Below are 15,666 nucleotides of genomic sequence, written 5' to 3' on the forward strand. Positions count from 1 at the left end.
AGGCAGCCGTGACACATGGAACTGGCCAATCCCAGGAGTATACCAGCCGGAAGCACTGTTATGGTCTTTGTTGCCATGTCTGCCATCTTTGCTACGGGCGAGTTGTTTGTTTTGCTATTTAAGTGAGTCCGATGAAGAGGCGAAGGGGGTTATACTAACCCTCTGTGCCTGAAGAAGGGCTGAGTTACCAGAAAAGCGGTCCTCAGTGGCTCCATCGTCAGGTGCGAGATCCCGCCTTCCGCCCTCACACGAAATGGCCGCCCGGGAGGCGGACGCCGCGCGGCATGCTGGGAGCGCCCGCACGGCGAGTGAGGGCTGTGGGGTGGGGCCCGTGGCGGCGGCCGGAGCCCGTCAGGCGAGAGCGCGGCCCGGCCCAGCCCGCCCGGCAGTGCCCGCCGGTTCCTGTGGGGAGCTCGAGCGCCGCCGCTCTGTGCCTCAGCAGCCGCCGCCATGGTGAGGCCCAGGGGGTGGCCGGGGGAAGTGCCGAGTCACTGCGGGCGGCTGGGCCCCGCGTTCGCTCACCGGCAGCGGCGGTGCCCGCTTTGGAAGCGGGCGGGTAGGGAGGTCGGTGCGGGGTGCCAGGCTGTGCCAGGCTGCCGGCGGGTGTCGGTGGCGGGCTCGCGAAGCGCCGCCCGTGCCGGGGGTTTGGCTGCTCGGCCAAGCCCCGCTTTAAGGCAGGTCTGGAAGTGCCGCTTCCATTTTCTGCCTCCCCGCGAATCCTGTGTGAGAACCGTGGGCATCGCCGGGCTGGGGCATCGAGCGCCCGGCTCCTCTGCGCAGGTTCAGCCGAACTTGGGGATACTCCAGCGAGCGCTGTAACACTGGGGTGCGCTGTAGGAGTCCTGTTGATTCACTCTTTGTGGTTTTTTTTCTCTTCTTTTCCCCCCAGTTCTCTTTTAATATGTTCGATCACCCCATCCCTCGGGTTTTCCAGAACCGCTTCTCAACCCAGTACCGCTGCTTCTCGGTGTCCATGCTTGCCGGGCCTAATGACAGGTCAGATGTGGAGAAAGGCGGGAAGAGTATGTGCATGTTTTATTTTGACTAATAACCTGTTGGAAGAGTGTTTGTGAATAGTGTCAGATGCTCCAGCTCTTGGCCCGGGCTGCAGGGATGCTGTGGAACGGCTGGGACCCCTGTGGGGTTTGTGGCTGGAGACAGAAGAGCTCCTGGGTGGGGCTTAAGGCGGAAGGGGCGGGTTCATCTTTTATTGTATTACTTTGTAATTAAAAAACCAAAAAAAAACCAAACAACAAAACAAGTGAGTCCTGGTTTATGAGCATTAGAAGAAGGCATTCTTCTGAAGTTGTTAAAATCTTTGATCTATTATAACCTGTGGAAATTTATGATTAAGGACTCTTTTTTTTCTGACACACCCCCCCCCCCCCCCCCCCCCCCCCGCATGTCACTTAAACAAAGAGAATAGATCGGCCAACTTAATTTTCAGGCTGTGTTGTTTTGAGTTGGCTTCGATTTAAGAGCACCTGTAAGCCCAAACATATAAGATCATCTTTAGGAAACATTTTCATTAGTACTAGGTATTATAAAACCTTATATTTTTATTCTGATTAGTTTCTAAAACCTCCATGCTAGCAGGTATACTTGTCATTACTGAGCTCTGGCTCAAAAATAAATTTACAGAGGATTTTAGAGGAGATTTTAGAGAAAATAATGATGAAATTGTATGTTATGTTTTCTTTGTACAGTCATACTTTTCCTAATCTTACCTTCTTACTCATTTCTGCAGTAATTATGCCACCATCAGCTTTGGATCAACTCAGTAAGTGAATTTTTTGTTCAGGAATAACATTAGAAATATGAGCAAATGTGTAAGCCAATGCCGCAGTATTTTAGCTATCTATTAAAATCTGATTTAAACAGAGAATATGAGACTAATTAGTTCCAAAAAATTATTTTGGGAGTATTTTGTCTGTCAGAATTAGTGGGAGCTGTTGTCTTCAGACATCTGAAGTGTTGAGGCAGGAATCAGTGTTTATTAACTATTAATAGCGTATTCAGTATAATGGTTACAGTTGATCTCATGCATTCTTAATCTCGACCTGCTTATTCTGGACACTGTTGTCTGGAGCAAAATTTATTTTAAAGACAGAATAAGTGAAAATTAACTTTGAAATGGGGAAAAAAGATAACTGAATGAATAGTATAAATGGTGTTTATTGGGCTTTTTAACTAAGGGTGTCCCCTCTGCAGAGTTTTAGCCTGAGAGTTTCTTTGAGAAATTAGTTAATTCAGGATTGAATTTTAAAATAGGCAGGGCATGCTGCAATTCATTAGGTAGGAGCTAACTGATAATAGCACAAGGACATAACAATAATATATTCTTCTGATAATCGCTGCTGCTTGCTCACCTCAGAGCTTGGGGAAATGTTGAAGAGGCATTTAAAGCTCTACATGCAATGGCAATACATTATTCATGTATCTGCATTCTCTTCTGGATTTGTAGTTTTGAGGAGTTGGAATATTGGTGTGAGGAGGATCCTCTCCTATAGTCTGATGCGTTCTTTTGCTAAAGTTTGATCTCTGAAAGCTGCAGAAATGTGCTAGTGGCTTTTAACAAGTAAATTTTTTTTCTCCCCTCTCACCAGGCCGACTTAATATTACATACCCGATGCTGTTTAAGCTGACCAATAAAAATTCAGACCGAATGACACACTGTGGAGTGCTTGAGTTCGTGGCTGATGAGGGCATATGTTACCTTCCACACTGGGTGAGTTGTCTCATGCCAAACTGTCCAAACCTGAAGAGTAGGATTGTTGTGTTGCCAGCTTAATATTAAAGAGGCGGAATGTTTCCTGAAAGCGTGTGTCTTTGCTAGTCATGTTCCTACAGCAGCTTCCAGTCACAACTCAGGTTCCCCTCCGTGAGAATTAGTAACTAAGTAAGCAAAGCAGACTGCTTTTTAGGATGCACCTGACTGTTCATCCTGAAATTAAAACATGGTAAACTGGTGCAGTTCAGGGAAGATGGTGACCCCGGTGAAAATACTTATATACAAGAAAAGAGAATTAGAAACATTGGTCTTGTTAATCGTGATTTGTGTCTTTGTTTTCATTCTTGCAGATGATGCAGAACTTGCTGCTGGAAGAGGGAGGCCTGGTACAAGTGGAGAGTGTTAACCTTCAAGTTGCTACTTACTCAAAATTTCAGCCACAGAGTCCAGATTTTCTTGACATCACCAATCCCAAAGCTGTGTATCCTTCCTATCAGTTATGGAACAGGGGACAAAAGTTTCCCCCCACCACAAATTGGCATAAGGAAGCAGAGCCAGCTTTTCAGGTGTGGCTCATACTATTCCAGTAGTAGATAACTACTACTGCTCCTTCTGAAAATAACAAGGAAGGAGAGCTTATGTACAGAGATGTTGCAAACTGCTGGCACAAAATGTAGCCTGGAGTGAAGAAATATGAATCTTGACCTAAAGTCCAATGAGTTTGACTGTTCTTTTCAAAAACTTGTTTACTAAAAGGTTGTCTGCAGTACTGATGACTTTTAAACCATCTTTGACAGGCCAAGTATCAGAGTTTTAAAATGTAGTGACGTTAAAGGTTTGATGTTGCATTGGTAACGTTTCCTCTTTAACGTACTCCAAAGATTAGAAAATGCATTGAGAAACTTCGCTTGTCTAACTACTGGGGATGTCATCGCCATCAACTACAATGAAAAGGTACCATATACAACACCTGTCCATGCGTGTTTCATTTGGGTACCATCAGTTTGAGGAAATAAATTCTGCTTGTGTAAGAAAGTACACTGTGTTTCAGTAGATTGTGACCATGTAGGTACCTTGACTACATCTTGTGAGTAGATTCTATAGATGAGTATTTTTGGCAGCACATGCACTTTTGATAGTTTGGGGTTGTAGACTAAGCTCAGTTGTTGATTGTTTTAGCACCAATGTCCGGCACAGAGCTGAGCAGTATTGTGGACAAGTAATCCCAGATGGTAGATTTCACAATTTTTCTGTTGGAGGAAAAAAGGAATCACTTAAGTCTTTTCCTGAGCTACTGTTTAAGCTGTTTTCTGACTCATGAGAAAATAAATTTTTGTGCTGTTGATGTTTTTACAAGTCAAGGGACAGAACTTATCCTAAATTCATAATTTGCTTTCAAAAATGCAGATTAACGTACAGTAAGAGTACAGCAAGGTAGAGTAAAAGGTAGGTTCTCTAGGTCCAGCATGTAGCAGTCTTCTAAGTTAAAAATCTTTTGCTCTTGTCTTCTGAAGACACCCTGCAGTATCCAGTCTTCAACCTAAAGAGCACTTATTTCAATTTTATTGAACGTATCTGAAGGGAAAGGTTTAGATTTGCTTTTCTTATGTATAAGTTGAGCTCTTTCATGTGCAATCTTAATATTTGTTACTCTTTTAGATCTATGAGCTCCGGGTCATGGAGACCAAGCCAGATAAGGCTGTGTCCATCATAGAATGCGATATGAATGTAAGTTAAAGCTGATGGTGAACATTTGCTTGTACTGTGTCCTCCCCAAAGCAGAGGGCACCTGGGTCAGTGATAGCGCTGCACACCAAGCACCTCTGCTGCAGGAAAGGTGAAATTGGATGGGATAGGGAAGATGATTCATTTGAGGGTACACCATGTACCTTTGTAAGCACATCTCTAGTCTTGAGCTGCACTTCATGTACTATCAAGTGACTGCAGTGCCTAGTTTAATGTTTACATTCAACGTATTTTATAATCTGAGTTTTATTTAACAGCCTTGACTTGATCCAAACTCCAGTGATATTGTGGGGTGCAGTTTTAGTGCTCTGTTTCAATTACACGCTGAGACACATTCCTGGGAGTCTTAGTCTTTTCAGTTCTGAGTTAAATGTTTAACAAGCAAACCTCAGTTCTTTCTAGATCAAAATAAAGTGATAGTTTGTGCAGTTTTGAAGAATAGTAGTATAAAGCTTATGATTGAAAGCAAAATATTAGTCATGCTTATTTTCATTCTTCTTATGTAAATAGGTGGATTTTGATGCTCCTTTGGGGTACAAAGAACCAGAAAGAAGTGCACAACATGAAGAGACCACAGTAAGTTAAACTTCTTTTCTTCAAAAATGCATTCTCTAGCGTTCAGCCTTGCTTGTGATGGAGCAGCGAGGGCCAACATAATTTCTTTTTTCCTGGAAGATTTTCTTGAGACTAAAATTAACGAACGCTTTGGCTCGTGTTACTTAGGAGATGGGCGTTCACCAACTGTTGTTTTCAGAAATGGATTATTCTAGTTTTATTCGATCAGAAATAGATGGAACTGTTTTCATGTGTTCTGCATATCACAACATGAACACAACTAAATCATTGGTTTTTCCCTCACAGGATGTTGAAGCAGACCATAGTGGATATGTGAGTGACATAGGATTTCGTGTAAGTCCCCTATTTCTCCTGTTTTCTGAATGTTGTAAAATGATGAAGGAAAGTTGTTCCAAGGACTGCAAAATACTAGTACCTTTTCTTGGAGGTGCTAGTCATTTAACTGGCAAGTATCTGCGAATGTTTTGTGGTGCTTGCAGCCATATCATATGACTTGCTGCCCTTAAAGAGGTGATCTATAAATGGGAGACTGTAACATGCATACACCCAGGTTCATCAGCTTGTTATATGTACTAAAAAGAAACATGCTGAATCAAAGAACTAAATAAAAAATGGTACTAAGATTTTACAGAATACAGTATCCCTGTGCAGTGTGCTCTCCAATATAAGATTTAAAACTCCTTATGTATACACAGGCATTCTCTGGTTCTGGGAACAGATTGGATGGCAAGAAGAAAGGTGTTGAGCCCAGTCCATCACCAATTAAACCAGGAGACATTCGAAGGTATGGGAGTTTTATTCACAGCAAGTGACGGATCAGTATTTGAGTGGATTTTTTTTTTTTCTGCAGCAATATAAACAAGCTCATTTTGTCACGAGTATGCATTTAGAAGATAAATAGCCTTTAATCTTCTAGACTGACTGTGATGTTTCTGACTACTTAAGGTGCAGATCCTATTTTGCCAGAACTCTCAATCAGCTCTGGTTCTGTAGAAGACAAGCAGGGAGAGGGAGCAGGTCTAGACAGGGCTGGATTGAGTTACGGACAGAACCCTGGCAATTTTCTGAAGTGAAATTTGACATTGAGTGAAATCTTTTTGAGTCGTGTCAATAACCAAAGCCAAGATGTGTGGGTTTGGTTTTGTGTGGGGTTTGTTTTGTTGTGTTTTTCTGAGAAGGAAACTTCTAAACTCAGACTTAGTGGAAGTGTGCAGGGATATGGTTCCTGTAGTGTGCTATCATTTGTGCTCATTTCACTAGAACTTGTGGAAACCACGGGCTATGTGGAACCATGCCCATGGCTGAGCTTCTACAGCAGCTCCAGGTTATTTACTTCATGCACTGTGTGCCTACCTTAAGAAAATAATCAGGTGGTTTAACTCCAGAATTATTTGGTAATGAAAACTCACAGCTGGAGTTGGTACAATACTGACAGACATAAAATAGGTCTCTCAGTTGGATGGTAGCTATAAAACTTATTTCGCAATGTTTTTACTCTTTTCCAGAGGAATACCCAACTATGACTTCAAGATTGGTAGAATCACATTCATAAGAAACTCTCGTCCACAAGTTAAGAAAGTCGAAGAGGTAAATAAAGTTGGATCCTTCCCAATTTTGCACAGAATTAGAACATTAGAACTATTGTCCAAGCTTGTGGTTCCTCTTTCCATACTTGATTTTTCACAGTGCACTTCTCTTAAAAAGATAGTAGTTAAATGTCATTTGAGATAGGTGAAAGCAGCCTCCAGTATCCTTGTTTGCTGATGTAAAAGGATTGACCTGATACAAGTTTAACATCCTTGGAATGCTCACATTTTATTTCCAGGAAGAAAGTGGTTATTATGTAGATTAAGGATGTGAAATGTCTGCAGTCAGTTGCTGCTCTGAGGGAATGTTCTTTTTAATGATTGTTCAGCTTTCATCACATAAAAGCAGTGAGCAAAGAAGTAACAACTTTTTTTTCCCCTCTTTTTCCAGGATGAATCTGGAAGTCGGTTTATTGCCTTTTCAGGAGAAGGCCAGTCCCTGCGCAAGAAAGGAAGAAAACCCTAAATTGTGGTACCTTTAGTCAGTTAGGAGGAAAATAAAGTAACAATTGCAGCATATTGGTTCTTAGTTATTGCAATTGAGAGATCATCTTGCAACACGAGAACACTTCTACTGGTTTTGCGTTTGTGTTTAAAACTGGAGCGGTCAGACTGTCTTAATTTTCTGTTGAAGATTAAGGTCTAGGAGTTCTGAGGGAGTTTTGTGTTGTGAAGAGGGGAAGGATAAACCTGAGGAGTAAAACCAACAAGGCCAACCTTACTAAAAGGTCTGGTTCTTAGACTACATCCATCCCTTTTATATCCTGAGCGATTATGGTTTCATGTTGCTCTGTACTTGATATTTTCCTCCCTCTATGTATTTTGCCACAATTCTGGATAAGCAAGCTTTTTGGTGTGGTGCAAATGAAGGCTAACTCTTGGGTGTTTAAGGCTTTTGTGCAGGACCCTCTTTGATCTTAGCTTCAGGTTTTGGATTATAAATCATTCTAAGCAATCCCCCTGTAATTGCTTTTTATATTTATAATTAATAACATACCTTTTACTAGTTCAGATACAGTAATGTACCGTAGCAATTTAATGGCACATTTAGGGAGAGGTGAGACCCAGTGGGTGCCGGGGAAGGAGTACAAAGCTCTGGTGTCACATGCTTCGGAACAGTGGTGTCAGTAATAACTTGTGCGTCCTTTTGAGTGCTGGCATGTGGTTAATGAGCCTTTAGGTGGGTAGCTGGGTGCAACCCCTGTGCTCCCTGCTGAAAGGCCGAGTAAAGGTTCCGTGATAACCAGCGTGTGTCCTTGGTGTGGTGATTTCGGACTAAAAAAATAAAGCAGTGGCGGCTGCCTCGTGGCCCCAGCACTTGCATCCCCGCCCCTGGTGGGAGAATTAACGGGAAACCGGCGGGTTTGGGGCCGGTTGGAGTGCTGGTTTTTGCAGTGGAGGGGTCAGAGCGATGGGAGTCACGTGCTGTCCAGGTTGCCCCGCCCCTCAGGCAGCCATTGGCTCCCAGGCCCGGGGGCGGGGCGGCGAGACAGCCTGTTTGTGCCGCCCTTCGCCATTGGCCGGACCTGCCGGTCTTGCTGCGAAGCGCGGTGGGGATTGGCCGCGGGGCGGTGGCCCTCGGGCGGGGGAGCATGGCGGACGGCGGGAGCTGGCGGGTGAGCGGGGCGAGGGGCGGCGGGCGCCGAGGGGGCCGGGCCGGCGGCGGGACTTAACCGGACTGTGTCCGCCCGCAGCCGCCGCGGTCGTGCGAGGACTACTGGTGGGAGTGGAAGCACTGCCGCGGGCTGCGCCACGCCTTCCACCACTACTACACGCACGGGGAGATGCCGGCCTGCGGCCGCTGGCGGGAGGACTACGAGGCCTGTCGCGCCTGGGAGAGGGACCACGCCACCGCCGCGCAGGTACCGCCGGGCCCCGCCTGCCCCTTCAGCCTCGGCAGCGAGCGGTTGGCGGACGCGCCACGGGGAGGGGTTGGAAAACCGGGCGGCTGCTTGGGGTGGAGGTGGGCTTAACTTCCAGCGGGGATATTTCCTCTTTATTTAATATACTCTACTATTTCCTTCTTAATACGAAGAGCTGCCACGTTACAGGCAAAACGTGTTCCTGGGGTGTCCAGGAACACTCCTGGCTACAGCCCCATAAGGCTGAAAAACGAGAGCCCTTCAGCGCAGGCTGCAGCATAACTTGTCTTTTCAGCCAACTTGGATGGTTTCTGGGGGGAAAGGTAGCATGTAAGAGGTAGTTTTCTTTATAATGGAGGAGTCAGAGGCAAAATACGTTTCATAGTTAAAACCTTGTAGCCTGGCTTACTTAGCATTTGGTGCTGCTATTTAAGCATGATCATTCTGTTCCTTATCTCCAATAGTCACAGCAAGAAATAGGTTCTGTAAGACTAGAACATCCAGCAGTATCGTGGTAATATTTTTCTCCTATATTTCAGGAAGCTTTGTGCAAGAGTGAAAGAGCTCGCGTTATGGAAAAACAGAAATATGCTCCAGTGTGGAAGCTCAGGAAGAGCCCACCACCGGACTGGTACCTTCCACTCAACGAAGACAAATCAAATTAGAAAGACTGTTTTGCTGTTTGGTCAGCAATGTAATACACAATGCAGAACTATGCTGGTTACTTTATTCTTTTGTGTCATCTTGAAATTACACAACTGTAGCTCTGCCCTGCAATACTTTAGTACTCATCCAAAAATACTGAAGAGTTTATTTGAACACGCAGTATTTTTTAAAGGGAGAACTGAGGTGCTTAATTTGATTCTGGTCTCTTACTACTGTCTTACACTTCAGGATTTCATCTTGGCAACTCTCAAGCCCAAAAGGATAAAGTGTTCCATGAAATACTTTGTCTTGTTCTAGCATAGCACAAGTGTAAGGTAGTGTAGTTCTGTTGGGTGTTACCTAGATGGCTGTTTAAAAAACCCAAACAGATGCTTCATTAATGTGGGTTGGTTTGTTTGTTTGTTTACAGTCACACACCTACAGTATTTTAACCCACAGAAGGAGTTGCATATTCTTATTCCATTCTTTTCTCCTTCAGTCAGCTGAGTAGCGCCTCCCAGATGAACAACGAACTCCTCCATCACTGCGTATACACTTTAGTGATATCAACACATTTTCCTTCAGGAGGATCATAACCAGGGAGTGGTGGGGTATAATCAGGTCCATCTCTCTCAAAGGGGAAAAGCCCCTCGTCTCGTCTGATCGCTGCCTGATACAGCTCCTCGGATTCAAGGCGCAGTTCCTTCAGTGCCTCTTGCTGAGCTTCTACAAGGGTCTGAATCGCTTTCTTTTCTGCCAGAGCTTGCTTCTGCTTAAACAAAGACCACTTTTTCATAAGTAAAACTCTTCTTTCAGTCTCCTCAAATGACAGAGGGGGAAGACTTCGCACCCTGATAAAAGAAAAAGGTAACATTGTAATAGAGAAATAGCCTGCACCCAAAGAGCAAATTTAAAAACAAAGCCCCACCACCAGCCAGAACACCCCCACCAAAGCCAGAGAATACATTTCATTCATGCAGTGTCTGTGAGGTCTTTCAGACATCCTCACAGGAAATTCATATTACTATTTTTCACTACTTTTAGCAGAGGCAAATAAAATTTGCTTTCTACATTTTTGTCCTGGTAGAAGTAGATAAGGTTTTGTACCAAGGCTGGTGCTATATTGCAGTTTTGCAGAGAAAGAAATTAGAAGCATTTCTACCATGAATGCATGTGCACAGTGAAAGACAGTCTTACCTGTTGCTATCTGAGTACTTAATTGGTGTTATAAAATCCTCAATTGGAATCAGTTCTGGGGCAGCTTTTTCCAACTTTTTAATCTTCTTTTTCATACGATCCTTCTGTGCTTGCTCTCTCTTTACGTCCACTTTCTTCTTCTTCTTCTGTGGTTGTGCTCTGCAAGGGAAATAATTAGATGAATGAAATAAGATATTTTGTTGTTTAATTCAACAGCAGCAGCTTTCACTTCCAGTTTACTTTTCTAAGGACTGTTCCTTCCCGTTGCTTAATTTGGTCCCTAACAGAAGTCACAAATATTAGCTTTACTCAAGTAATGTGATTTCCAGGAGACAGTAATACATCTTGTGAGATTTTCTGCAGTGATAACTGTACCTGCCTGAGAAAAGAAACCTCCAATTTTGTGCTGAACATCAGAATGACCTGAGGAAGTTCCACAAAAATTGAAGTGAAATTGGTTTGCACTGGTTCAGAGCGCAGCAGAGTGGGTAACACGTTTATCTGCAAATACGCCTGTTATCTCATGTTAAAGAGGTGAGTGGATTTACACATGCTTCTAGAATTTCCACATTTGGAACTAAATTCAGGCTGCAGATGTTACTCCCCTGATGTACTCCTCCACGCAAATCCTATATACCCAAGATAAGATAGGCCACACTCCACAAACACAAACTAATCCTCGCAGTGGACCTGTGGGATATTATTCCTGCCTTGCAGATGAAATAAACAACCTTTATGGTGTGAAAGTCTCTCCGATGGTACCCAATAGTTGCATCAAAACATGGATGCCAGAATGTAACACATATATGTGGGCTGTCTAGTGTAGCAGCAGTTCATAGTAAAGTATTTTTGGTTCAGCGAGGCTTTCATTTCCATTGTCGCTCAAAAGGGAATTCTGGAGTACAGCTTAAATCTGAACGTCTCCAACCACGTTCTGTGGTTGAGGAAAAAAATATAACTGCACACAAGCATAAAGCGATAATTCTGTAGGTTACCATTAGATTCACAAAAAGCCAACAGTTCTTAACTACTTCTGCATACAGTGACTCAAAAGCAAACATCTGTAGTTAAAAGTTAATTTAGGCTTGGGAAAATTCGTGTTCCTGCAAGGATGAAAACGCCTCTGTAACCCCATGGCAGCAGCACTCACCGCACGGGCAGCGATGCCCCGAGCGCCAACAGCGACGTCTGCCAGTGACCTCCTCGGAACAGCACCGTCTGGGGCAGCCGCGCACTGAAGAAGAAAACGGAACATAAAGCATGAGGAGAAACTGCTTTGATCACATTGGTTCTGCAAGACACAAGAGCTGTTTATTAATCATAAATTACAATAATGAGTTTTAAATAATTCTTGGCTTCTTAATTCGTGACAGTACAAAGTGTTTGCCTAGAGATTATAAACTCTTCAATCAGGTAACCAATCCCAAAATTAGGGCTGTTCATTTCTGTGAATACACAAGGCACCAAGGGACAAAGCAGATACGGATTATGTCTATGAGCAGGTTAGAGTGATTTTATTCTTAAGCTCCGATCACGGCCTCTTTGCAGCGGTGATTTTGGAGCGGTAAAACCCCTCCGTTCGTATCGGGAGGAGAGAGGTGCCGATTCCCAAACCTCGGCGGACGTCACGACAGAGACACCCGGTCCAGGCGGCCGCGCTCCGGCTGCTTCAGCCACCCCGGCCCAGTCCCGGCCCCCAGCGCAGGCCCAGCGCGGGGAGCCCCGCCGAGCAAAGCCCGCCCGGAGAGGGGATCGGGGCGTCGGGAACCCCGAGCAAAGGGCGCTTCTCTGGGCTCCCTCCCCGTGGGCCCGGGTAGCCACCCCAGCCCTACCTCAGCCGGACCCCACAGAGCGCCCGTGCCGCTGCCGCCAACATGGCTCCGTCACGGCGCCAGCGGTGAACGCACTGCCCGCCGGCCGAGCCCCGGCCCCCGCGCCACCGTTCCGGCTCACGAGCGTTCCGGCCGTGCTGCGGCCCGGGAGCGAAGGCCCCGCCCCAGCCCCGCCCGGCCGCCGTCGGCCCGCTCCGCCGGCAGGGGGCGCCCGGCGCCCGGCCGCTCCCGGTCGCCCTGGGGGCGGGGCGGCGGCGCCTCGCGGGATCTCGCCCCCCGCCGGCCGAGGCGGGGGAACGCCGGGGCTCGGGGGCGGCTGTTTCCCGCCGGGCCGGTTAGGCGGTTGCCAGGCGCCGAGTTCCGGCGTTGCCGGGAGCCGCCGGGAGCGGAGCGGGGGATGCGGCCGGGCGGCGGGGGCTGCGGCACGGGCGGCGCCGGGGCATGGAGCGGCGCTGAGGCGGCTCCGGCCGGCGGAGGGGGCGGGCAGAGCGGCGTGCGGCGGGGGCCCATGGTGGCCGGCGGCCGCTGAGCTCCGCCGCTCGCTCGGCCGCGGAGGCAGCCCGGGCGGAGCCGCCCTGGGGTCCCGAGGGCGGAGGCCGGCGGGGGCCCCGGGCGGGGAACAATGAAGCTCCTGAAGCCGACCTGGGTCAACCACAATGGTGAGGGCCGACCGGCCGCGCCGCCGGGGAGCAGGTGCTGCGGGGCCGGGCGGGCAGGTGCGGCGGGACAGCTCGGGGGAACGGGCCGCGGGGCGAGGGCCGGCCCGGGGAGCGGGGGCGGCGGGGCCGGGGCGCGGCACACGCGTGGGACGGGTTTGACCGCGGGCGGGGGGCGGCCGGTGAGGAGCAGGGGCTGCCGGAGCCGTTTGTAGCTGCCGCCTCGCAGCCTCCGGAGCGGCCGTTTGGTCCCCGCGGCGTGCTCGGGGCGGCGGCGGGCAGGTGCCGCCGGGCGGGCGGTGGGGGGAGCGGGGAGCAACAAGTCCTCACCTCCCGGGGGTCCTGTGGGCTTGTGCGGGGCAGCGGGCTGGGAGGCTGGCAGGGGCTGGGTGGGTGGATGGAGGTGCGGAAACGACAGCGGGATTTGTAGAGCAGCGTGACTGCTGAGCCACGGAGTTTGTGTGGGGAGGACTCGGGCTCAGCCCGGCCCCCAGGAGGAGGCTGGAGGTGCCGCGCTGCTGGCGGCGGCCGGGACGGCTCTCGCGGGGCAAAGCGTGTTTGCTGGGGAGGGGAAGTGCGGTTGGCTGGGACTGAGCTGCTTCTACCTGCCAGGCACGGGTGTTGGGCGACTTCATGCTTGTGAAAGCGCAGAGTAATAGTTTGAATCGAGTGGAGTCTGTGCGCAAGGGAGATGAGGCGGCCGTGGAGCGGCCGGGTGCTCCCGGGGATGCACAGACCTCCCGTGCCCATGTGCGACACTGACCGCGGTGGTTTCACGTGGCTCAGTCAGGTCCAGCCTTAAAACCCCCAACTGCAGTAAGTCATCTGTACTGTTGTTGGCCATAGAGGAAAAATATTCTTCCAACAGTTCTTTCAAAACAACCCTCTGAATTTATAGTGTCTTGTCTGCCACTCCTCTAGGGATTTTGTAGAGATTTGTGAACTAAACCACTTTAGAATGACGTGTCAATATTGGCAGAAAGCTCTATACTTTAAGTGCAATGAGTACAGGATAGCATCACTGTTATGTACTTACACCACTTAATATAAATTTCCAGAGTAGTATCTGTACTGCTCCTGGTGAAGCAGTGCAAAGAAATCTTAACATGAAGAGCTCGCGTCTGTTTATGCAAGTTTTGTCCTCAAATTCATTCGTATAGCTTTATTTCAACTGAAACAAATGCGTGGTCTAAATGTCAGTAGTTGGATTCATCTATCTGATTGATATCTGGAATAAAACCCATCTGGAGACTGCCTTATTCAAGTTGAAGAAGTGCACTTTGAGTTAGAAACCTCAGATGCAACTTTACAGCTACCTTTCTGTGTGGGTTGTTGTCTTTGTAATCATGCTGCAGGTTTTAAGAACAGTAACTGAAGCCTTAAGTTGCAATTTGTGTGCATCTTTACTTGAACTACTGTCCAGGGGCCATATAGTCAGCAGACGGACCTTAATGAAACTTAGTAGTGAACCAAAAAAAGCATGGAAGTACTTTATTTGACATATTTTTTTACATTTCTGCTTGGTTAATCTAAACAAACGTAGCATTTACATCTTAATATGTAGCTGCCTGTGGTCAGACTGTCCTGTGTCCCTCTGGATCTTCAATGGGAGCACATGAGCAACTGAATGAAAACATTTGGCCTAAATCTTTGCAGATCAGAGATTAGATCTGTAGCTTCTTTCATTATTTCTTTAATGGGTGCACCTTTTGGTATGGGTATGTATTTGACATCTGTAGCAATTTAAAATATATCTAGCCTTTTTGGTATCAATTTGTGAATTGCAGAAAGCAGTCTTCAGCCAAGGACTTTGCAGTGAGGCTCCATTTATAAAGCCCTGCGATACTTCGCTAGTGGATAATGCACTGTACAGGGCCTCAATAGTCCCAAATTTGATTCCCGTTTCTGCCGCTGTCCTGCTGGGATGAGTTTGGGCAAGTCACTTTGTCATAGTTTCACCACTTGCAAAACAGACATTCATCACTGGCTTCATTTGTAAAATGCTTTAAGGTCTGCTAGTGCATACAGGACTATATAACATTCACATGTTCTTATCCTTGGGGTAAGGAGTGCCAGATAAAAACTGGTGAGTTTAGTCTGTGTTTTTTAACGTACCCAGGTTCCGGATCCTGCAGACATTGCTGCATGCAAGAAGCTTCCATCACTCTTTAAGGGCCCACATACTTGCTCTGAAACCTGTCCAGAGGGAGGGTAAAGATAATTTATACTGTGTGCAATAGAGACTCGTCGCGATAGTTTTTACTCCTTGTGTTTTCCTCACGGGCACAAGAGGCTGCTTCGCCCTTGCTGGTTTGTGAGCAGGAGTCCCAATAGCCAGACTGACCCTTCCACTCACCAGATCAAGGTGTTGTCATTCCAGCCTTTCCCTTTCTCCACTCAGTTTTGGGATTTGTACTTTACTGAATGGAAAGGATGGGTTTAATGATGCTTACAGGCATACATTCTCCTTGAGATGACAGACATTAGAAGATAGTGGTGTAGCAGGGAAATGAATACGCCTGGGAATGGGATGCTGCTCAGCTGAGATGATGTGCGTTTACAGTAAAAACACTTTAACATGTTTTGGCTCTACAAGTTTTAGTCTTGGAATTCTTAATGTCTCTTTATCTGAATGCTTACTGGAAACATTTCTTCTTCAGATGCATTTTCCATAAGCTTTCACACTCAGTGTGGATTTATTAGATTATGCATGACATTCTCCTTATTGTTGTGTTCTTCTCTTCCACGTTTCTTTGACTTAGAGCAGGAAAGAATATTGAAAAGTGCAATCCACTGGTGGGGGTGGGAGCAGATGACAGTACGATACAGATAATG

At 47.0% G+C, this 15,666-nt stretch overlaps 4 protein-coding genes across 7 annotated transcripts in view; 3 read left to right on the forward strand and 1 right to left on the reverse strand.

Annotated features, from left to right (window-relative positions):
- The first annotated feature begins 253 nt into the window (after positions 1-253).
- Positions 254-7,885, forward strand: UFD1 (ubiquitin recognition factor in ER associated degradation 1). Of its 3 annotated transcripts, none has more exons than XM_065851909.2 (12): positions 254-453; positions 890-996; positions 1,748-1,780; positions 2,607-2,728; positions 3,082-3,212; positions 3,613-3,685; positions 4,391-4,459; positions 4,988-5,053; positions 5,339-5,386; positions 5,749-5,837; positions 6,559-6,640; positions 7,031-7,885. In XM_065851909.2, the coding sequence occupies exons 1-12, from the start codon at positions 254-256 to the stop codon at positions 7,103-7,105; spliced, it is 1,095 nt and encodes a 364-aa protein (XP_065707981.1). In that variant the 3' UTR covers positions 7,106-7,885. The 3 variants fall into 3 exon arrangements, with proteins under 3 accessions (XP_065707981.1, XP_065707980.1, XP_071671881.1); XM_065851908.2 differs by having other exon boundaries at positions 321-453; positions 890-1,022; XM_071815780.1 differs by having other exon boundaries at positions 321-453; positions 1,707-1,780.
- A 237-nt stretch (positions 7,886-8,122) lies between these two features.
- Positions 8,123-9,216, forward strand: C17H22orf39 (chromosome 17 C22orf39 homolog). Its single transcript, XM_065851936.2, has 3 exons — positions 8,123-8,255; positions 8,334-8,501; positions 9,041-9,216. Exons 1-3 carry the CDS (start codon positions 8,232-8,234, stop codon positions 9,164-9,166), a joined length of 318 nt encoding a protein of 105 aa, XP_065708008.1. The 5' UTR covers positions 8,123-8,231; the 3' UTR covers positions 9,167-9,216.
- Positions 9,212-12,332, reverse strand: MRPL40 (mitochondrial ribosomal protein L40). The gene is made up of 4 exons (XM_065851935.2): positions 12,176-12,332; positions 11,494-11,577; positions 10,344-10,502; positions 9,212-9,997 (listed from the first exon to the last, which is right to left on the reverse strand). Exons 1-4 carry the CDS (start codon positions 12,217-12,219, stop codon positions 9,688-9,690), a joined length of 597 nt encoding a protein of 198 aa, XP_065708007.1. The 5' UTR covers positions 12,220-12,332; the 3' UTR covers positions 9,212-9,687.
- Positions 12,333-12,646: 314 nt separating this feature from the next.
- HIRA (histone cell cycle regulator) overlaps positions 12,647-15,666 on the forward strand; it is a 34,554-nt gene continuing 31,534 nt past the window's right edge. The window contains exon 1 of one of the 2 annotated variants that reach the window (XM_065851665.2): positions 12,647-12,834. In XM_065851665.2, the coding sequence (XP_065707737.1) occupies positions 12,798-12,834 (37 nt within the window). In that variant the 5' untranslated portion in view covers positions 12,647-12,797. Of the gene's footprint in view, positions 12,869-15,666 lie in introns of both variants that reach the window. The other variant, XM_065851666.2, reaches the window with a different exon arrangement.

The sequence above is a fragment of the Patagioenas fasciata genome, chromosome 17 (genome assembly GCF_037038585.1).
Source record: "Patagioenas fasciata isolate bPatFas1 chromosome 17, bPatFas1.hap1, whole genome shotgun sequence".
Lineage (NCBI taxonomy): Eukaryota > Metazoa > Chordata > Aves > Columbiformes > Columbidae > Patagioenas > Patagioenas fasciata.

Coding starts and splice junctions, on each gene's coding strand:
- MRPL40 (XM_065851935.2), bottom strand. CDS start 12,219: ATGTTGGCGGCAGCGGCACGGGCGCTCTGTGGGGTCCGGCTGAG. Junction 10,503..11,493: donor GGGGCATCGCTGCCCGTGCG/GTGAGTGCTGCT, acceptor TTTCCCTTGCAG/AGCACAACCACAGAAGAAGA. Junction 9,998..10,343: donor AAGTACTCAGATAGCAACAG/GTAAGACTGTCT, acceptor TTCTTTTATCAG/GGTGCGAAGTCTTCCCCCTC.
- C17H22orf39 (XM_065851936.2), top strand. CDS start 8,232: ATGGCGGACGGCGGGAGCTGGCGG. Junction 8,256..8,333: donor CGGACGGCGGGAGCTGGCGG/GTGAGCGGGGCG, acceptor GTCCGCCCGCAG/CCGCCGCGGTCGTGCGAGGA. Junction 8,502..9,040: donor ACCACGCCACCGCCGCGCAG/GTACCGCCGGGC, acceptor CCTATATTTCAG/GAAGCTTTGTGCAAGAGTGA.
- UFD1 (XM_065851909.2), top strand. CDS start 254: ATGGCCGCCCGGGAGGCGGACGCCGCGCGGCATGCTGGGAGCGCCCGC. Junction 997..1,747: donor CTTGCCGGGCCTAATGACAG/GTCAGATGTGGA, acceptor TCATTTCTGCAG/TAATTATGCCACCATCAGCT. Junction 5,838..6,558: donor AAACCAGGAGACATTCGAAG/GTATGGGAGTTT, acceptor ACTCTTTTCCAG/AGGAATACCCAACTATGACT.